At 40.8% G+C, this 22,187-nt stretch overlaps 4 protein-coding genes and 1 long non-coding RNA gene across 14 annotated transcripts in view; 4 read left to right on the top strand and 1 right to left on the bottom strand.

Moving 5' to 3' along the window:
• LOC114846770 (uncharacterized) overlaps positions 1-11,492 on the bottom strand; it is a 39,114-nt gene extending 27,622 nt beyond the window's left edge. For 2 of the 5 annotated variants that reach the window (XR_003784112.3, XR_003784109.3), the window contains exons 1-2: positions 11,315-11,483; positions 10,468-10,572 (exon numbers count right to left, since the gene is read on the bottom strand). This is a non-coding gene — a long non-coding RNA (uncharacterized LOC114846770). Of the gene's footprint in view, positions 1-9,616; positions 9,648-10,467; positions 10,573-11,314 lie in introns of all 5 variants that reach the window. The other 3 variants (XR_003784110.3, XR_008693364.1, XR_003784111.3) reach the window with 3 other exon arrangements.
• On the top strand, positions 95-4,689 carry tlr7 (toll-like receptor 7). The gene is made up of 2 exons (XM_029135819.3): positions 95-1,268; positions 1,546-4,689. Exons 1-2 carry the CDS (start codon positions 1,254-1,256, stop codon positions 4,684-4,686), a joined length of 3,156 nt encoding a protein of 1,051 aa, XP_028991652.1. The 5' UTR covers positions 95-1,253; the 3' UTR covers positions 4,687-4,689.
• On the top strand, positions 4,918-9,553 carry LOC114846767 (toll-like receptor 7). Its single transcript, XM_029135820.3, has 2 exons — positions 4,918-5,060; positions 5,822-9,553. The coding sequence occupies exons 1-2, from the start codon at positions 5,049-5,051 to the stop codon at positions 8,903-8,905; spliced, it is 3,096 nt and encodes a 1,031-aa protein (XP_028991653.1). The 5' UTR covers positions 4,918-5,048; the 3' UTR covers positions 8,906-9,553.
• LOC114846764 (toll-like receptor 7) lies at positions 9,868-15,209 on the top strand. Of its 6 annotated transcripts, none has more exons than XM_029135815.3 (3): positions 9,883-10,076; positions 11,837-11,992; positions 14,155-15,125. In XM_029135815.3, the coding sequence occupies exons 2-3, from the start codon at positions 11,886-11,888 to the stop codon at positions 14,909-14,911; spliced, it is 864 nt and encodes a 287-aa protein (XP_028991648.1). In that variant the 5' UTR covers positions 9,883-10,076; positions 11,837-11,885; the 3' UTR covers positions 14,912-15,125. The 6 variants fall into 6 exon arrangements, with proteins under 6 accessions (XP_028991647.1, XP_028991648.1, XP_028991645.1 ...); XM_029135816.3 differs by lacking the exon at positions 9,883-10,076 and adding an exon at positions 10,685-10,819; XM_029135817.3 differs by lacking the exon at positions 9,883-10,076 and adding an exon at positions 11,302-11,428.
• A 276-nt stretch (positions 15,210-15,485) lies between these two features.
• On the top strand, positions 15,486-16,755 carry tmsb4x (thymosin beta 4 X-linked). The gene is made up of 3 exons (XM_029135825.1): positions 15,486-15,615; positions 16,213-16,325; positions 16,406-16,755. The coding sequence occupies exons 2-3, from the start codon at positions 16,226-16,228 to the stop codon at positions 16,432-16,434; spliced, it is 129 nt and encodes a 42-aa protein (XP_028991658.1). The 5' UTR covers positions 15,486-15,615; positions 16,213-16,225; the 3' UTR covers positions 16,435-16,755.
• Positions 16,756-22,187: the final 5,432 nt, after the last annotated feature.

Here is a 22,187-nt window from a genome sequence, read left to right as displayed (position 1 = left end):
AATGATATCATATATTTGTTTTTGCAGTGGTTAAAAAACAAAACATCAACTACTAATATTTTAAAGTAGTAATTCACATCTTTGTAAGCATTTGCTATGTTTTTGTGTACTGGTGATGATGATACAGTACCTACAGGACTCAATTTCAGCTTTGAAATGCTGCATGATGCCAATGTGCTCATGCATATATTTTCTTTTAACACCAAAAAGCAATCTACATTTTTTGTTTCTGTAACAGAGACTGACTTACTTTAGTTTTTTACAAATACCTGTATCTGTATACTGTGTGTATACAAGTTCTGATCATTTATTAGAATGTCATCAAAATGTTGATTTTGACAAATTCCATTCAAATTCTCTGTGCTCTGTGAACACCCAGCCACTTGCGATGACCTTTTGTGTCTTGCCTTCGTTGTGCAAGGTGTCAGTGGTTGTCTTGTAGCCTGAGTTAAATAACAGATTAGTGCTAAATGTGGTACCAGGTGTCTTCAATTTTGAACCTTTTCACAATATTCCAATTTTCTGAGATACTGAATTTGGAGTTTTCATTAATTGTCAGTTAGAATCGTCACAATTAAGAAAATAAAAATTTGAAATATACTGTATCAGTCTGAGTAATGAATGAATAAAATACACAGCACAAGTTTCGCTTTTTGAATGGAATTAGTGAAATAAATTAACTTTCTGATGATATTCTATTCATATGACCAGCACCTGCACTGTACATATAAAAGTCAACACACTGGCACTGGTGAAAGTGAAAGTCACACAGCCATACCTTAGAAACCTTAGAATGCAGAACAAGATTCTGTCTGGTGCCAAAATAGCATGTTTACCATGAAACCTGGTACAGTAAACCGCAACCTAAGCATACTGTACATATTGATGATAGGTTTCACTATCCCCTGCAGGCACTGCACCTCAGAAATGAATCTACTCCTTCAATTGGTGATCATCATTAAAACATAAAACTTTGCTGCAATTATTACACTGTCACAGCAAGACTGATAAATCTGGTACAAAGCAAACCTTCTGTTAGCAATCTGATTATTGTGCCAAAAGAAGAAAAAAGTGAAATACTTGTTTGTGTGGGGTTTGTAATAATGGGGAAGTGAGTAAATATGCATTCAGTGGGCCAACACAGCCACCTGTTACTTTCAACCTTTCCCCTTCACATGATCAGCAATAAACTTCTTTCAGTACTTGACAACGGGACTCAAAGCAGCATTTCTTCTTTGTCTCGCACATGAACAATGCTCTCCCATCTGGTGAGTATCAGATATCTTTACCCAATTTACTGTTAATTCTATTGATTGTATTCATAAAAAGTTAAATGACATGTTATCCATGAGAAGTAGTCTGTAAAATAGAAGAAGAAGTGGAAAACTATGGTATAAGTAGTAGTTTCACTACTTCCTGGCTGTGGCATTAAGCAGAAGAGACCATTCCTACAATACTCAAATACATATACTGAATGTTTGGTTTATATGATGTTTTTCTTATGGTAGCTTTATTTCTCAGAGAACTACATGTGTTTCCGTACAGATGTTTGTCACACTGCTGGCGTTGTGGAGTTGTCTCTTCGTATTGACAGTTAACATTTCATATCCAAAAACGCTGCCATGTGATGTTAGCGAGAACAGCAACAGAACTGTAGTAGACTGCACCGACAGAAACCTCAAAGAAATCCCCGTTGGCATCCCCAAGAACACCAACTATCTGACTCTCACCATCAACCACATTCCTCAATTAAACTCCTCCTCCTTTGCCGGCCTTGAGAACCTGACTGAGATTGACATGAGATGCAACTGCGTGCCCATCAAAATTGGTCCCAAGGATCGCATGTGCACAGAAAGCGTGACGATAAAGGAAAACACCTTCACCAGCCTCAGGAGTCTGCGAGCGCTGTACCTAGATGGCAATCAGCTCAACAGTATACCTAAAGGACTGCCTTCAAATCTAATTCTGCTGAGTCTGGAAGTGAATAATATTTTCTACCTGTCTAAAGCAAACCTGTCTGAGATCAGGAATGTAGAGATGCTCTACCTCGGTCAAAACTGCTATTTTCGTAATCCCTGTAATGTGTCCTATGATATAGAGGATGATGCATTTTTACAGCTAAACAATTTGACATTGTTATCGCTTAAATCTAACAACTTATCCTTCATTCCACGTCAACTACCTGGAGGTCTGAAGGAGTTGTATCTGTACAACAATAACATTCATGAATTCACTGATGACGACTTTAAAAATTTAACTAACCTTGAGATTTTAGATATTAGCGGAAATTGTCCTCGATGCTACAATGCCCCTTTCCCTTGCAAATCATGCCTGAATAATTCCCCACTAAATATCAGCAATGGGGCTTTTAAAATGTTGACAAAACTAAAGACACTCCGCCTGCATAGTAACTCCTTGACAAATGTAAAAAATGAGTGGTTTAAAATGACAACTGAGCTGAGAGTGCTTGACCTCTCATCAAACTTTTTGGCAAGAGAGATAGGAGTGGCCAACTTTCCACGATACTTAAGCAAACTCGAAGAACTAGACCTTTCATTTAACTATGAGCTCCAGCGTTATCCTCAAACACTGACACTCAGCAAAAGTTTCTCTTATCTTAAATCCCTGAAAATACTAAGACTGAAGGGTTTTGTGTTTCAGCAGCTGGAGTCACAGAGTATAGCCCCTTTAACGTCTCTCACGAAATTGGAGGTTGTGGATCTAGGTACAAACTTCATCAAAATGACAAATCTGAGTATTTTAATGGAATTAAAAAGCTTTAAAATAATCAGCCTGTCTGACAACAAAATATCATCTCCCTCCGATGGCCATAGCATTGTAGGTTTCTCTGGAGGACAACCATTCGACTGGTCTCCAATGTCGGCAGAAAATGAGTACCAAAATAATGAAGTAAGAGAGATACATTACTTCAGATATGATGAATATGCTCGCAGCTGCAAAAACAAAGACAAAGAACTTGGAGTTAAGACGTCCTTTGTCAATAAAAATTGCAGTCAGTTTGGCAAAACCTTAGATGTGAGCAGAAACAACATATTCTTTTTGAATTCAAGATTTTTAAACCTTGGTGAGCTGAGATGTCTCAATCTGTCAGGGAATGCAATGAGCCAAAGCCTAAATGGGTCCGAATTTACCTATCTGACAAACTTACAATATCTGGACTTCTCATCGAATCGCCTGGACCTGCTCTACTCTACTGCATTTCAGGAGCTCAAAAGCCTGGTCATCCTAGATATTAGCAACAACAACCATTATTTTGAATCAGAGGGCATAACTCACATGTTGAATTTCACTAGAAATTTAAACAAACTTAAGGTACTGAAGATGAACCATAACAAGATCTCTACATCTACCAACACAGAGATGGAAAGCAATTCTCTAGAGAGGTTAGAGTTCAGAGATAACCGCTTAGATATGTTGTGGAGAGATGGGGATACCAGATATGTCAATTATTTCAAGAACTTACATAATCTGGTTGTCCTTGACATCTCTTATAACAATCTCAACTTCATTCCAGAAGAAGTGTTCAGCAATATGCCCAACAATCTGTCTGAGCTGTATATCAGGAAGAATAGGTTCAAATCATTTATGTGGGGGAAACTAACCTTTCTACGTTCCCTGACAGTGTTAGATCTCAGTGGAAACAGTTTAAGTAGTGTTCCAAAAATACTGTCAAACTGTGCCAAATCACTCAAGAAGCTCATTTTACATAATAACCAAATCATAAAGCTAACACCAGATTTCCTCAAAGATTCTCATAACTTAAAATATCTGGATCTAAGTTTTAACCACATTATGCACATTGAAAAATCTAGCTTTCCAGATGATGTTGTTGATCAGATGGACATGCTACTTCTGCACAACAACAATTTCCAGTGCACATGCAATGCCACTTGGTTGGTCACATGGCTCAACTCTACCACAGTGACCATCCCCAGACTGGCCACAGACGTGACCTGTGCTGCTCCAGGGGCACAAAAGGGTCACCCAGTTATCTCAGTGGACCTGCAAGCCTGCCAGCACCACTACCTGTTAATCATACTCTACACTATTATGACTTCCCTCTTGCTCAGTTTCATCACCCTGTCCATCTCCAGCCATCTTTTCCTGTGGGATGTCTGGTACATTTACCACTTCTGCAGTGCAAAGCTCAAAGGTTACAGCCGCCTGTACTCTCAAAGCTCTACATATGATGCGTTTGTGATATATGACACAGATGATCCTGCAGTGTCAGAGTGGGTGATAAAGGAAATGTGCGTCCATCTAGAGAAATGTGGAGATCGTCATCTAAAACTGTGCCTGGAAGAACGGGACTGGATCCCTGGATGTCCCCTGATTGACAATCTCAGCCAGAGCATCCACAGAAGCAAGAGAACTGTGTTCATTCTCACCAACAAATATATTAAAAGCGGCAACTTCAAGAACGCTTTCTACATTGCACACCAAAGGTTAATGGATGAGAAAAATGATGTTATTGTATTAATACTCCTGGAAAAAGTGCCTTGCAACTCAAAGTATCTGAAACTGCGGAAGAAGCTCTATAAGAGGTCTGTTCTAGAGTGGCCAGCAAACCCTCAAGCCCAGCCATACTTTTGGTTTAGCTTAAGAAGCGTACTAGCAACCGAAGGCCACAAACAATACAACAATCTATTTAAAGAGACACTTTAAATACAAGCAAATGCAATATGTTTAAATCTCCTTTGAAATTATGTCCCGACACAACTATTGTGCTTGCAGTAGGTTGTTTTTTATCTATAATGAGAAAAGGTGCTAAATTTAAATTTCACAGTAATGAAACCAGTATCTCGTATGCATAAAGGAAGTAAAACACATTGTACCATGTACTTCTCTAAATCAAAAGCTTCGTCTGTCTAGGAGCTTATGTGGGTGTAAAAAGAACTTGCTTGTTGCTTCTGTGTCTGAATTTGAAGACAAAAATACAAAGCAGGAAAAAATATAATTTAATTTAACCTGTAATATTGCAAAGTGCCATCTGTTTCCATACAGGGATTTTGAGGCATCAATACAGCATGTACACAATGGTGAGTTTAATGTTTTTTTTAGAACTTAGTTCTCTATATACCAGGGTATACTGTATACACACCCAAGTTCTGTGTGTATTATATACTGTTTACTGTATCTGTTTTATCCATTTCTGTGAAACAGTTTTGTATTTGTATTAATTTGTTTTTGAAATGCTTTAACAATCTGGGTAATTGATGGACTGCATATTCATTTGAAATGTTGATAATATATACATACAGTATACATTGTACAGTATGATGACTATACAATGAACATATTGTGATTCATTAAATACCTATCACATGTTTCAGTAAACAAATACCTTTATTAGTTTACTCGTGTCCTTAGTTTAAAGGGAAACCTTTATTTAAAAACAGGACCCTTACAGTATAACAGAATAAAACTAAAATACAGAAAAGGGTTATTTAACTATTTTTAGACTACTGCTGCATGATTTCCAGCATTCTATGGTATGATTCTGAAAAAGATTTTTCCAATCTTTAAAGGGCAAAACCCCAAGTCTCTCAGCAGAATTGGGTTAGTGTAAAAATACTGTACTAAAAGTACTTTTGTTTAATGTGATTGTGTACACTGTTTATACAACATCCTCAACTTTAGTTTCAAAGGGGAACAAGAGGAATGGTTAAAAGCAGCAAATACTACATCAGAACAGACATTTTCAATGGAAAGTGAAAGTGGCATTTCTTGCTCTTAAGAGTCCTCCTGCTGGTCGCATGTAGTTTTTTTCTAAAACCTACCTATCACTGTTCCTCTACAGACCATCGAACATTGGATGAAATTGCTGCTGTTCTGTCTGTACTGCCATTATGAGATCAATCCTGCGGCAGGTAAACCTGAATGGAAGTCACCTCAGTTCCCTTGTGATGTCACCTTCAACACTTCTTACGCCACGATTGACTGCAAAGGACGTCATCTGCATAAAGTACCTCATGGGATACCAAGCTTTGCATCTCACCTCATCTTAAATGAAAACTTAATTGAAAATATCACAACTAATTCATTTTCTAATCTGTCTAATCTCAGTATACTTGATCTCAGCTGGGCAAACAGAAAGGATGCAATGAAGATTGATGTGAAAGCTTTCAATAACCTGACAAAACTCTATCATCTCAAACTAACAGGCATTCATCTTAAAGAAATTCCCAGGAATATCCCTCCTAGTGTGAAAATCCTTGAGCTAAACTACAACCACATTGTGTTTTTTAATAACAGAAACCTTAAGAGTTTAGAAAATGTCACGCACCTGTGGATATCCAAGAACTGCTACACCTGGAACCCTTGTAAAACGTCGGTTAACATTACAGAAGATAGTTTTAAGGTCATAACCAAACTACTGGCTCTGGATTTGTCCTTTAACAACTTGACCGAGGTTCCCAAAGGATTACCTCACTCACTAAAAATGTTAAAACTAGGCTCTAACAAAATTCACTGCATATCTGAAAATGACTTTTATGGACTACTTAACATCGAAACTCTACACCTACAAGGGAACTGTCCAAGATGTCAAAATGCTCCATATCCATGTGTTCCATGTCCAAATGGTTCTCTTGACATCCATCCAAATGCTTTTCACAATTTAACACAGCTTCAATATTTGCACCTCGCAGGAAACTCACTAGATTATCTGAACCCGTCTTGGTTTTTGAAGCTGTCCAAGCTTAAAGAATTGTATCTATCATTTAACTTTTTAACAAAGGTAATTACTGATAATGCAACATTCCTAAGATACATTCCTAAAATAGAAAAAATTGATCTGTCTTTCAACTTTGAGCTGAAGAAGTACCCGAAAACTGTCAAGCTTTCAGAAGAATTTTCCAAACTTAGGTTTCTAAGGACTTTACATTTGATGGGACTGGTCTTCCAGAGTATTGAACCAGACACACTCAGACCTTTGTACAAACTTGAAAATCTGACTGCATTGAACCTGGGAACTAATTTCATCATCAACTGTAACGCCTCCATCTTCAGCCAACTACCCCAACTCAAAATGATATACCTTGCAGAAAACCGCCTGTACCCTGTTACAGACAACAGTCCCCCACATGTGAGTGGCTGCTACAGTGGTAGGTCAGATCTTACCATTTCAACATTATTATTACCCCATCAAAAAGACTTTGCTATTGAACTATCTCATGGTCTGATCAAACAAGAGTGCTTCAACTCTGGACGAGTACTAATCCTCAGCTCAAATAATCTGTTCTTCATTTCATCTAAGCAATTTGAGGGCTATGGAAACATTGCATGTCTCAACCTATCAGGAAACGGATTTTCAGCAGCACTGAATGGCACAGAGTTCTCCGCGCTGCCTAATGTGACATACCTGGATCTGTCCAACAATAGGATTGATCTGGCTTTTGACAATGCCTTCAAAGAACTAAACAAACTTCAAGTACTAGACATCAGTTATAATTCACACTACTTTGAAGCATATGGGGTAACAAATAATCTAAACTTTTTAAAAAATCTACCATATCTCAGAGTCTTAAATATGAGTCATAATTCAATTTCCAGGTTATCAACCAAACAGATGTATAGCAAATCATTGTCAGAACTTCAGTTTACAAATAATAATCTTGGAAAACTTTGGAAAGAAAGGGACCACTCGTACAATATGCTTTTTACTCATCTCACAAATTTGACTATTTTAGATATATCACATAACAGAATTACAAAGATTTCACACCATGTTTATGATTCCTTGCCACATAATCTCACCCTACTACGCATAAGCCATAACTCCCTCACCGATTTCAGATGGGATCGCCTGAAGGCTTTCTGTCACCTCAAATTATTAGACCTAAGTTTTAATAAGTTCACTAATGTGACAGGCATAAATGCAAACATTAGTCAAACTTTGGCTTTTCTGGACTTGAGTCATAACTACATTTTGGAGCTTGACTTTACATTCAACAAAGGTCCAAATAGCCTGACGACTCTAAGTCTTAGCAACAACAAACTCACTACCATCAATCAATCTACCTTCCAATTAGGATCTGATTTTCACATTCAGACCTTGTTCTTACAAAGAAACCCTTTTGAATGTACCTGTGACTTATTCAATTTAATTCTGTGGATTAAAAACAGTGGTGTAAAGATTCCAAGACTGACCCCAGATGTGACCTGTGGAGCTCCAGAAAATCGGAAAGGTCAACTGCTGATACATTTTGACATCAACCAGTGTGTCAATAACAACATGACATTCCAGCTTTATATTCTCACAATGTCCTTCATTGCTACTTTTATGTTAGTAGCAACTGCTGCTCACTTATTTTACTGGGATGCTTCCTATCTAATACACTATTTGAAAGCTAAACTGAAGGGATACAAACCCTTCAACTCACCAGACTGCATATATGACGTCTTTGTGACTTATGACACCAAAGACTCACAAGTGTCTGAGTGGGTGATGAGAAACCTGCGAGTGAAACTGGAAGACGAAGGAGAGAAGCATCTTCCTCTGTGTTTGGAGGACAGAGATTGGGCCCCAGGAGTCCCACTGATAGACAACCTCACTCAGAGCATTCGATATAGTCGCAAGACTCTGTTTATTCTAACAGAGGGGTATGTTAAGACCGGAGTTTTCAAACTGGCAATGTATCTGGCCCACCAAAGACTTTTGGATGAAAATGTGGATGTGATTGTGCTGCTAATGCTAGAGCCCGTCCTACAACACTCTCCCTTCCTGCGCCTCAGAAGAAGGCTGTGTGGGAAAAGTGTCCTAGAGTGGCCGAGAACAGCAGCCGCAGAACCCTGGTTTTGGCAAAACCTGAGGAACCTTGTGAGAGTAGACAATCAGGTGATCTACAGTAAGACATATTCCAAGTACTTCACCATCAAGTGAAGTAGGACTGGATCAGCCATCAGTATGTGGACCATTATACCTGCTTGGATACTTGTTCTAAAGCCATTGTAGCAATCATTTTTTTCACGGGACTTGATTTTGTTTTTGTTCGCTAATACAATACCAGGGAGAAGGATTGTAATGTAATTAATATGAACACCTTACTGTGTATCACCAAATAAGTTTATTTAAAATATTTGTCCTATATTTGGCTTTAAGATCAATTACTGTATTCAGTGTACAAAATGGTAATTTAATCTATATAGTAACATAACATGTTTTTTCTTGGATTGTGGTTATTAATTTATTGACCACATTGTGTTGTCTCTGATACAGTTTTAATAGGACATATGGTTTAAAATGAAATTTGCATGTCCTACACATAAATCATGTTGTAGCATTGCTTTTTTCCTCTGTGGCAAACCTGGAATTCCTATCATATTAAATATTGTTTTCCATTGGGCCAAGAAATTTTCATTAAACTCATTTATCTCAACTAATGTAAAACAGCTTCTGACTGCTTACAAAAGGCAGTTCATTTTCTTCTAATTAAGGCACATACCTCCCACCTAGGTCTGTCATTTGAAAACTAAGCAACACATGTATTAACAATAGTACATTCAAGACTCCTTTCTACTTACTCACCAAGGGATATTGGTGCAAAAGTAAACGTTCTTTGCAATTTACATTACCATGGACTAATAAGGATACTGTGCAATGATCGGTGCTGGAGAGGAAAAGTCTAAAAAGAAAAATAAAACACTTAAGCCCAGCCATACAGCTGGTACAGCCTGAGAAGTGAACTAGCAACTGCTTGTCACAAATAACAATGTCAAAGGCAAGTAGTTTTTTTTTATAATAAGCATGTGCTAAAATTACATTTGATTGCAAAGTAACTTCCAGTACTTCATGAAAAAGGAAGTGAGAGAAATGTACTTCCTTTATTTACATGCATCTTCTGTCTGAGTCTGTTTAACTGTCAGAGCAACTGCTTTGTTTTGTTCGATTTCAACACTAAATATTTTTTTTTATTCTGATTACTTGATGAATACATAGCATGCATACTTTTATTTATTGCAAATAACTTGGTTAAAATTTGACTTGAAAAGATTGCAAAGGCCAACTCTTATCATTCAAGGAGTGAGAGGGATCAGTTCATTTGTGCACCATGGTAAGTTTCATTTGTCTCCATACTTTGAGAGCTTTGTTCTCTAAAAAGCAGGGATGAAATTGTATCCAACAGCGGTTATCAGGTTATTTGTATTCATTATAAATGTGCTTTGTTTATTTTGTCTTGTGTTTGTTTTTCATATCTTTAAAACGATTTTATGCTTAAATGATAATATCGTGATAGCCAATTTCCTTACATAACTGCTGAATTCTGCATGCATTATTTGATTCTAAAAACATAGGACTATTTATATAACAAATAAGAAAATACCATGTGCATAGTACTTGATTAGGTAATCACACCACTCTTTGGAAAAGCACCCACATATTAAGTGCAACATAACTGTTCTTTAAAAGGCTAAAAGAAATCACAGTCGCTCATTTTTTTTTACCGCTTTGTCCTCGTCAGTAGTGGTGGATTTGCTGGATCCCGTCCCAGCTGTCAATCAGGCGAGAGGCGGGACAAACCCTAGACAGGTTGCAGGTCCTACACAGGGCTACATATTAAGACAGACACTCACTCACACATTAGGGCAATGTGCAATCTTCAGTCAACCTAACTGCATGTGTTTGGGCTGGCGGAGATAGAAGTTTTAACTTATGAGGAAAAAGAAGTAAAGCAATCAGAGGCTGTTTCTCATGCAACCTACTGCCATCTGCTGGTCGGCAGCTGTGGTGCCATTGTGTAAAGTTGGTTCCAATCCGTTCACAAGCGTCTCAACAGAATACAACTGCGTTTACTTGGTATAATCTCCGCTTTTGGTTATATACTTCATATATGACCTTAAAAAGGATTATTTTTGTTAATGAATTAAATTTATATTTTATGATAAAATAAATTACATTTTAAATATTTCCTATTAATACAGACGTTGTTAGCTTAACGTACATATGCAGCTTTAAATACAACCTTCTTTTACGTCATTGCATAGAAACAGTTTTAGGCATGGGACTTACAGAATGGTTTGATTTTCTGATGTGATGATGCTAAAATATGCTAATTAGCCATATAAAGTCAGGGTACCTTTCAATCCTTTCAAACTACCGCTAGCTCAGAACGCTAGCATTAGTGAAGTAGCTAGCTAACTCCAAGCTGAAGTTTTTGACAGTGTTTAACCAATAGACTTACAACCTTACACTTTCCGAATAACTACATATAGTAGCAAAATGTATTATTAATATTGCCCATTTTTTTCTTACAGTTACTTTTAGTAATTAATTAGCAATAGTTGAACTTACTTCTGCTTTAAAATCATCTGCGGTGTCTTCTTCATTGGGGCGTCTCCTCCTTCATCTTCTTCACCATCATCATCTTCTTCATCGTCTTCCTTCTACTTTTATTTAATGGCAAAGGTGAAATTTATCACTGCCTACAATTTTATTGTGCAGGAATCATACTTTTTATAAACCTAGCCCAGCAGCTACAGTATTGAAACAGTAACAGATGCATTTTACTTATAGACTGAAAAACGAAAAAAAGCAGCTAAATGACATATTATTTGCTAAACTCAGTGAAGACCTACATGTACATGGGAAGAAATTCACTTCGTGTGACTAAGAGGTTGAAGCCTTATATTTAAACATCTTTGCAAAGATGGAATTCCATGTATTTTGCCACCATGATTCTACTTATTAGCACAAGAAAAGCTGCAGCATGTAACACTTCTTTAATAAAAGTCCACAATACTGTCCTTTTATGCCTTAATGGTATGATTTAAGAATGTGTTTCTTCAAATGACCAGTATCACTGTTCCTCTACAGACGATCGATTGCTGGATGCACCTGCTGCTGTTCTGTCTCTACTGCCATTATGAGATCCATCCTGCAGCAGGTGAACCTGAATGGAAGTCACCTCAGTTCCCTTGTGATGTCACCTCCAACGCCACGATTGACTGCAAAGGACGTCGTCTGCATAAAGTACCTCATGGAATACCAAGCTTTGCATCTCAGCTCGACTTAGAGGAAAACCTTATACAGAACATCTCAACTAATTCATTTTCTAATCTGCCTAATCTTACTAAACTTGATCTCAGCTGGGCAAACAGGAAGAATGGGGTAAACATCGATGTAAACGCTTTCAAAAACCTGACAAAACTCTATCATCTTAAACTGACAGGCATTAATCTTAATGAAATTCCCAGGAACATCCCTCGTAGTGTAAAACTCCTTGAGCTTAACTACAACCACATTGTGTTGTTCAATAACAGAAGCCTGAAGAGTTTAGAGAATGTCACGCACTTACAGATATCCAAGAACTGCTACACCTGGAACCCTTGTAACAGATCGGTTACCATTACAGAAGGTAGTTTTAAGGTCATAACCAAACTACTGGCTCTGGACTTGTCCTTTAACAACATAACCGAGGTTCCTAAAGGATTACCTCGCTCACTAACAATGTTAGAACTAGGCTCTAACAAAATTCAGTACATATCTGAAAATGACTTTTATGGGCTACATAAGTTAAAGATCCTTAAAATACAAGGAAACTGTCCAAGATGTCAAAATGCTCCATATCCATGTGTTCCATGTCCAAACGGTTCTCTTGACATCCATCCAAATGCTTTTAACAATTTAACACAGCTTCAGGTTCTGAACCTGGGTGGAAACTCACTAGATTACCTGAACCCGTCTTGGTTTTTGAAGCTGTCAAAGCTTAAAGAATTGTATCTATCATTTAACTTTTTAACAAAAGTAATTACTGATAATGCAACATTCCTAAGATACATTCCTAAGGTAAGAATAATTGATCTGTCTTTCAACTTTGAGCTGAAGAAGTACCCAAAAACTTTCAAGCTTTCAGAAGAATTTTCCAAACTTAGGTTTCTAAGGACTTTACATTTGATGGGACTGGTCTTCCAGAGTATTGAACCAGACACACTCAGACCTTTGTACAAACTTGAAAATCTGACTGCATTGAACCTGGGAACTAATTTCATCATCAACTGTAACGCCTCCATCTTCAGCCAACTACCCCAACTCAAAATGATATACCTTGCAGAAAACCGCCTGTACCCTGTTACAGACAACAGTCCCCCACATGTGAGTGGCTGCTACAGTGGTAGGTCAGACCTTACCATTTCACCAATTTTAACAGCTCATCCCACAGATTTAGATTATGAACTATCTCATGGTCTGATCAAACAAGAGTGCTTCAACTCTGGACGAGTACTAATCCTCAGCTCAAATAATCTGTTCTTCATTTCATCTAAGCAATTTGACGGCTATGAAAACATTGCATGTCTCAACCTATCAGGAAACGGATTTTCAGCAGCACTGAATGGCACAGAGTTCTCTGCGCTGCCAAATGTGACATACCTGGATCTGTCTAACAATAGGATTGATCTGGCCTATGACAATGCATTCAAGGAACTAAACAAACTACAAGTACTAGACATCAGTTACAATGCACACTACTTTGAAGCATATGGGGTAACAAATAATCTAAACTTTTTAAAAAATTTACCAAATCTCAGAGTCTTAAATATGAGTCATAATTCAATTTCCAGGTTATCAACAAAACAGATGTATAGCAAATCATTGTCAGAACTTCAATTTACAAATAACAATCTTGGAAATCTTTGGAAAGAAAGAGATGGCTCTTACAACATGCTTTTCACTAATCTCACAAATTTGACTATTTTAGATATATCACATAACACAATTACAAAAATTCCACACCATGTTTATGATTCCTTGCCACATAGTCTCACCCTACTACGCATAAGCCATAACTCCCTCACCGATTTCAGATGGGATCGCCTGAAGGCTTTCTGTCACCTCAAATTATTAGACCTGAGTTTTAATAAGTTCACTAATGTGACAGGCATTAACGCAAACATTAGTCAAACTTTGGTTTTTCTGGACTTGAGTCATAACCACATTTTGGATCTTGACTTTACATTCAACAAAGGTCCAATTAGCCTGACGACTCTAAGTCTTAGCAATAACAAACTCACTACCATCAATCAATCTACCTTCCAGTTAGGATCTGATTTTCACATTCAGACCTTGTTCTTACAGAGAAACCCTTTTGAATGTACCTGTGACTTATTCAATTTAATTCTGTGGATTAAAAACAGTGGTGTAAAGATTCCAAGACTGACCCCAGATGTGACCTGTGGAGCTCCAGAAAATCGGAAAGGTCAACTGCTGATACATTTTGACATCAACCAGTGTGTCAATAACAACATGGCATTCCAGCTTTATATTCTCACAATGTCCTTCATTGCTACTTTTATGTTAGTAGCAACTGCTGCTCACTTATTTTACTGGGATGCTTCCTATCTAATACACTATTTGAAAGCTAAACTGAAGCGATACAAACCCTTCAACTCACCAGACTGCATATATGACGTCTTTGTGACTTATGACACCAAAGACTCACAAGTGTCTGAGTGGGTGATGAGAAACCTGCGAGTGAAACTGGAAGACGAAGGAGAGAAGCATCTTCCTCTGTGTTTGGAGGACAGAGATTGGGCCCCAGGAGTCCCACTGATAGACAACCTCACTCAGAGCATTCGATATAGTCGCAAGACTCTGTTTATTCTAACAGAGGGGTATGTTAAGACCGGAGTTTTCAAACTGGCAATGTATCTGGCCCACCAAAGACTTTTGGATGAAAATGTGGATGTGATTGTGCTGCTAATGCTAGAGCCCGTCCTACAACACTCTCACTTCCTGCGCCTCAGGAGAAGGCTGTGTGGGAAAAGTGTCCTAGAGTGGCCGAGAACAGCAGCCGCAGAACCCTGGTTTTGGCAAAACCTGAGGAACGTTGTGAGAGTAGACAATCAGGTGATCTATAGTAAGACATATTCCAAGTACTTCACCACCAAGTGAAGTAGGACTGGATCAGCCATCAGTATGTGGACCATAATATTGTACCTGCTCCTTCACCATGTTTTCACTTCGACTGGGACCTAACAAAAGAAAGATGACACTCATATTGTGATTTTTTTTGCTAATACCGATACAGTTAATCTTTTGTTATTTGTCTGAAAATTTAAACTTGTGCAAATAAATCTGTTATTTCAATAGATTTCTCGTCTGGTCTTGTGTTTTCCTTCCACTCGTGTAATTCATTCGCCCACCACAAGATGTCACCACTGACATAGTTTCATAGGACACAAACTTGTTCCTACTCATGAATCACGCTGTAATATTGCTATTTGTTCGTTTGTTTAGATTCGCTGTAATGATAAACACGCCTTTTTCTGGGCCCATGAATATTTATTATTTTTTGCATTTTTTATATATTGGAATATTTCACATATTTAACAGCTTCATGAGTAAAAACTATTACATATTTCTCTCTTCCTACACTTAGGACATGAAAAGTGCATCCAGTGTTTTATTTCATCACAGTTTGTAGACTTTAAACACCTAACGGCGTTTGTTGATAAAAGCGGCGTTTTTTGGACAAAGGGCGTGACGTCAGAGGAAATTTGCATGCGCACAGTATTTATTGTGTGGCGGAGCAGACGACGCGCATTCTGCTCCTGCTGCGACGGGACGTGCATCTCTTGGTTGTGACGCAAACGCCGGTGAGTTCGATTTTGTGTGTTAAGTGCTGTGCAACTAAAACGAGGCCTTGGTTTCTTAATTCTAGTAGTTAAATGCTTTTATCCACTTCCTCGTTGTCATCTCCCTTCAACTCCAAACTGTGTCAGATGCGGTATTATATGTAAGGTTATTTTAACACACTGACTTATTCCGTTTGTAGTGACGGCTTTGCGTTGTGTTATCGTCTAGTCTCTGCAACCACACAAAATCTGCGCTGTCTGCCACTGGAGCTAATCTCTGCATGAATCTACTGTTCAGTCCATGCGCTCCGCTCCGCCCCGAGTCTCAGGTTCATTGTTCAGAGGGGGTGACTGAGGAAGCCTACACTGCTGGCGTTGATTGATTAAAAGGGCGGTGGTCCCCAGCTGCACACGCTCACACGCCACACTGCTCGTCAGGCGCGGGTGGACTCACTGGGCGTCTTCCCTCCGCCGTTCACTTCCGCTCTCGGGCCTAGTTTATGCTCCAATTGCCTGTCACGTTAACTTGGTGTCAATCAGGCTTATAATTGTTCCAACTGATGCCCAGCTTTCACATCTGGATTAAAAAAGACTAATTGGCTGTTTTTCCCCATCCAGATCTGCTGCAAACATGTGTGACAAACCCGACGTCAAGGAAGTCGAATCGTTTGACAAGTCAAAGCTGAAGAAGACGGTAACTCAGGAGAAGAACTCTCTGCCATCCAAAGAAAGTAGGTGGTGACCTCTGACCTCAATGCTCTGTAACTGGTGTCAAACCTGTGGCACTAATGGCAAACGTGTTCTCTTGCAGCCATTGAGCAGGAGAAGGCGGCGTCCTAGAGACGGGTTCCTCCTGTGAGCTGTACATTCCACAAGCCTCGGCCTTTATCGACATGCATTCCAAATTACAGCGTTTGTGCGACCCCCGCCCCCCACTCCACCTGCACCTGCCTCCACCTTCCTGTTCACCAAGGAAGTGGCTCCGTCATCAGCCGCGGCCTCTGTCTCCTGCATGTAGAGCAGTCTGCTCCTGGATGCGTCATGCACCCACAGATTTGCAGCCGCTTGTTAATGCTAGCGAAGCAAAAGCAGTTTGTCTCTGTCAAACCTCTGGAATGCATATGTTTGTTAAATACGCATAATAAAAAAATGTAAAGACTCTGTCCTTGTGTTTTTATACCTCCAAACTGCTCCCTTAGTATTCTGATGTGGCTGACTCTCGTTAACGCCACCAGCTTTGAGTTGTCAGCTGGTGGTGATGTCTCTTTTGAAGGCTCTGCCTCCATCTTTGTTTCACCAGGCGTCTTTGTTGTACGCACGCCATGCTTCTCTCCAGGCCTGAGCAGGTGTGTTCGCCTCCAGCTGTAGCCACACCGGCTCCCTGCTGTGCAGCTGTAAGGAGGCGAGTTGAGAATCTCGCCTGACGAGCTCGGTCGCGTTGGGCTCCGGCGTTCGAGTAGTTCCAGGCGTCGCCGTCACCAGCTAATCCATCTCCCTGTAGGCACGCTGCCTGCTGTATTCCACCAGCAGCGGTTTATATATGAAGAGCTGCACATAAACGAACCTGGGCAAACGTGTGACTGGAAGCAGCTTTATCGAGCCGCTGAGCCTCTAAAGAGCTTATCGCTGCCGTAGCTCATGGAAGGTGACCCAATCAACTGTATAAACGGTGTTCAGCTTTAATCTAATGCACAGGCGAAGCAGCTGTCTCTCATGAGGGGAGAGATTACATAAGCGCGGACAGCTGTGCTGAAACAACAATAATAGGCTCTGCCGAGGGATTGGCACAGTGTCCCAGTCATCCTCTTTCCCATGAGGCCGCTTTTAATCCACAGCCATTTTTAGTGTGGGAAAAAAGGAAACGGTTGTATTTTTGTCGAACCTTTAAGACGCTACTCCCTGTCTCAGTCTTTAGGAGCCGTCTGGTCACAAAACAGAGATCCTCAGCGTGAGGTGGGAAACAGAGTACAAAGAAGCACCACCGTCCCTGTTAGTGTGTGTGTGCTGCATATAAGTGTGGGTATTGATGATGCCAGTGGTTTTAGTGAACATGTTGCTAAGCTGTGAGCTTACTGGCAGTAAGTCAGTGTCAGTGTGTGAAGCAGAGGCTGATCTCGTCTTTTCTGTTTTTGGCTGTTTTTTTCTCGCTCGCTTTCTTTGAGATAAAGCGGGAAATGCTGCAGGGCCCAAAACAGGTTCTTATTTTTACATGCAACAGGAAGTGACAGGAGCCGAGAGTCGGTCTCTGCTTCTTCCCCCGTCTTCAGTCGACAGCCTGAACACACACAACCCATCGCCATTCAAACAGCCATAGGAAAACAGTATTTAGTGACTCCAGTAAGAAGCTTGTGCCTGTATGCATTATATTTTGCATAATATTTCCTTGTCATATGATGTTTTAGCGAAATGTCCCCCAGGTGCTTTTTCCAGCGCGTGCGGTAGAAGTGAGCAGAAACGACGTACGTGCACAATGGGAACAGTTGTGATGAGACCTGTTGAGCAGCTGAGAGGGGAAGAAACTATTTACTGAATGCTGGTCTGGTCCTGTGCAGGTTAAGACGTTGGAGCTTGTTGAATTGTCGGCCTGTCTCAGCATGTTTCTTGCGTAAGGCACAGCCATGCATTCTTGTGCAGGAGAAAATGGTGTCCTTGAGCAAAATCGTTGGGCTCTCAGAAAACCTATTGCAGTGTTTTTTGTGTGTTGATGCGCGTTGCTACTGCTGACGGTTCACCACAACTTCACTATTAACCCCACAAGCGTCCGCCCGTCTCTCTGTTACACTCTTCACTCCGCTGCTCCGAGGAGAGGACAATTCATCCTTGTGTTCATTATCACGGCGTGGTGGGAAAAAGCCGCGCTGCTTTTGTGTGATGGGTGGACACAAAAGCTGAGGGTGTGATCGGACCATTCCAGGGAGACGCCATAACGGCTGCTGTGTGTGACAAAGGAGCTCCCAGAAGCCTTTGGGCCTTGAGCTGTATTAGTGATGCGCGGCGGTGGCTGGGTTCATCAAACCAACGAACGGACACAGAGAAGACACACATGCACTGTAAATGCAAAATCTGTTGCACGACCAGTTCCCTGTGAAAGCTGTTAACCTTTATTTAAATGAGGAAATGAACATCGTCTTTGTTTCTGGGTGCAACAGAACAATCCGACAAGATTCATGGGATCATCAGGAGCAACATTATGAACTAGTCCCAACTGGAGCAAGACTAGTGGAAGCAGATTCATCACAAACATCCACTCATTGATCCCCGTTGTGAAGCTTGTTATATCCTGTTGTGCCGGACTAGAGTACTTTTCCACTGAATGGTGTCTTTGTGTGGCAGGAATAGGAAGTGAGACGAAAAAGCGTGAAGTGAGCTGTCAGTTTGCATGTGTTGGAGGGGGGAGGGGTGCATTCATGTCACATATGATCATATGTGAATGTTTTATGTCTGCAGGCGCAAATATCCGACGTCTGCGCCTGAGAGTGACAGACGTTTAAACATAGACACTGTAAATGAGGTTTGGAGTAAAATATTCAGGAAGATGAAAACATCTGTTTACATCTGTTGCAGAATTTGTCTTTCCGGGCTTCCAGGCTGTGTGGGTGGTCCCTCTGCTTGGCAAGGAGTGACCCTAACATTTCAGATAAATGAACCTGGGACGCGGCTCCGAGGCCACGATGAGCTGAGAGATAAGACGGCGGCTTTTCATAGTTTAGTGCTGCAGTGAATCATACGTTTAGACCGAAGCAGCAAAGTAGCTTTGATTCTAAAGAGTAACTAACAGCCTACAGTTCAGCTTGCGTTGCATTGATGCGTACTTGTTGTCTTAGCTGTCCCCGATTAGCAAAAAACAAAGCTCCATCGATGATGTTGGGCTTTGAATAAGCAGGAGGAAGCTCCACCCACGAGTCAACGTCCAAGTCATGTTTCTCAGCCTTGAAGAGGTGCCTCGTACAGTCTGTCTGCACAGCATCAGCAGATCTCTGTATTACTGCAATATAAGTACAATTCTGAGCACCTAGGCCCAAGAGGATTTGTGTTATTCATATATATATATATAGTCTCGCAGGATTATTTAACATGCACTTCTCCAGCTCGCTGCTTTTATCAGTGAAGTCCCACCAGGCCGTGATTGTGCGATTGTTAAATCGCGCCCGGCGCTCCCTGTGGGGTGCTCTGCAGTCTCACCGTGGGCTACAGCAGCTCATTTGTGAAGCTGTCTCAGAGGTGAGCAACAGGATGTGGTGAGCGAGCTGCAGTAGAAACCAGCCTCCACAGCTCAGTGCTCTGTGCTGCTGGAGTCACAGCATACACTGTACAGATTAATGTCACCGTGAATCGCTCTGCACACGAGCTGTGAAAGGCCAAGTTGATGGTACAGTTTTTTTAGAACTGATTATAATAAAGCCTGTTGCTGTGTGTTGGTACATCATGGTGTAAGAAGGACACCTCCCCTGAGTAAACCTGATCTATAAGCTGATGCTATAGGCTGCAACATGTGTAAACAGACTCAGACATTATGGATTTTTAAGATGATCCCTTCTGAAGGGATGCAGCAATGTTTACTGTGACACAGCCACAACAACTCGCTGTGAATTAAAGGCTGACAGAAGCCGAGACAGTCAGCGCTGGTCTCCCCTTGATCAATGTGGATCATGTGGGTGTGTGGGCACACGCCCAGGCAGCGCGTTATTAGGTGCAGCGGATGGATGGATGCAACAGAATCTTCAATCATCACCATCATGAACATCAGCAGCTCTATAACAGTAAACATTGGTGCAATTGAAGCTAATGTCGTCTCAGTCTGTGTGTGTTCTCCTGAAATAGTTTGCGTTACCTGTCTCGACAAAGTCCGGGTCAAAGGATTTGAAGTGTAACTTCCGACTTGTGCTATTTGGGATGTTTTTAGTCTACGTTTATCACAGACTGTTTTCACCTTGTGCTAAACAGTGCAATAAAAACCCGCTGATGTAACTTACAGTAAACATAAGCAAGAGGTTACACGTTAAGTTACACAATTTTCATGGCTGGAGTCAGAAAGAAATACCATCGTCAAATGTCATAATATGTTTTTTTATATGAAACGTAACCCTAAATGTAATACTTTAGTCCATATATACAGTAGTCACTTCTTTTCTGCCGTTTGTCCAAGCACTTCCAGTTACCAAGCGCTTTGTGAAAACAGGAAATTAAACCTTGCTGTTTTCATTTTCATAGACTTTTGCTGATAATCACACAAGTCTGTAATAACACTGCAACCATTTTAAAAATATGTTTCAGGAGCCTATAATTCCCTCAACAGCTGAGCTCCCGTGCGCAGACGTTGCAGGAGGCAGAGGTGATGCTGCAGCGTGTCTTATCCTGCTCGGCATGCACTTTACTTGACCACGGCCCAGACCCGCGCTGCCTGCTGTGTTTTGGGTGCAGGGATGTGTAACTTTACCCAGCTCGGACCCTCTGCGTTAAGGAGCAGGGGCTCGAAACGCCGACCTTCAGGGTTTAGTTCCTTGAAAAGTTTAAACGGTAACTGGAGCCCCCGCGGACATCAAAGAGCAGCAAAGTCACACGCATGATTGGAGCTTTAAGATTACAACATGGACAAAAGGCAGTGCAGCAGATGCACGAAGGAGTATGTTTTATGTCAGGACTCACGTTTAACAGCAACTAAGTAAAACAAGTTGTATCTGTGAAGCAGTTGAGGTTTGATGCAGTCACGTAGCAAAGAACGCATAAAGGGAAGTTCCTCACTGACCAAGTCCAACAACATTGTGCAACATCATTAGGTATAGGAAGTGTTCACTGGATGATCTTTACGGGTCTATGGCAACTAGTCAGGAGGTGCAAAGGACACAACTGTGGCATGAATCACTTAGTTTTGTCTAGTTTGTTCACAGCTTGTCCTGTCTTCTCTCCCTCTCTGGGTCCAGTGAAGCTCAGCGTCATCGCCAACCGTGTGTGGACACGTTCAATTAAGAGATAACAGTGAAGCACAAGTCGGCCTCCTCATCAGGCCGCCGGCTCAGCCTGCAGCTCTGCTACAGTGAGTACGAGGAAGGTGAGCGTGATGGAACCTGCGTTCACCCAGCCCACGGTAAATGTCGAAGTCGGAGCGCGGCAGGGGGAAGTCGCCGCTTCCTCCTTGCGTCACGCCAGGCCGCCAGCGCCACGCAGGGTTTCAGGAACGGCAAACGACTGAGAGGCTTCGATGCCCGATCAGGAACAACACAAATGGCACGAAGTGCCAGGACAATGGCCGCACACAACGGCGACGCACGTGACGCCATTCAAATGTACGCAAACGCACGCGGCCCCGAACAGTTCAGCACGGTGTTAGTGACGACCAGTGGCCCATTTTCACAGCAGTTACTATTCTTGCAGCAGATTCATTGCTCATCTTCCACTCGGAGCAGGATGTGGTTGCGTACACACATCACTTTCCTAATAGCTGCTCAACAGCCTTGTTTCTCCTTTTATAGTCAATTACTTGCTCAATTCACCACAAGCCTTGATGAACGCTTTAATGTGTTCTATAATTATTATATTAACAACAAATATAATGCAGGGGCTGTGAAAACGCTGACTTGTGGTCAGTGGCAGCA

This window comes from Betta splendens, chromosome 21, assembly GCF_900634795.4.
Source record: "Betta splendens chromosome 21, fBetSpl5.4, whole genome shotgun sequence".
Taxonomy (NCBI): domain Eukaryota; kingdom Metazoa; phylum Chordata; class Actinopteri; order Anabantiformes; family Osphronemidae; genus Betta; species Betta splendens.
This window is presented reverse-complemented; position numbering and strand designations above follow the sequence as displayed.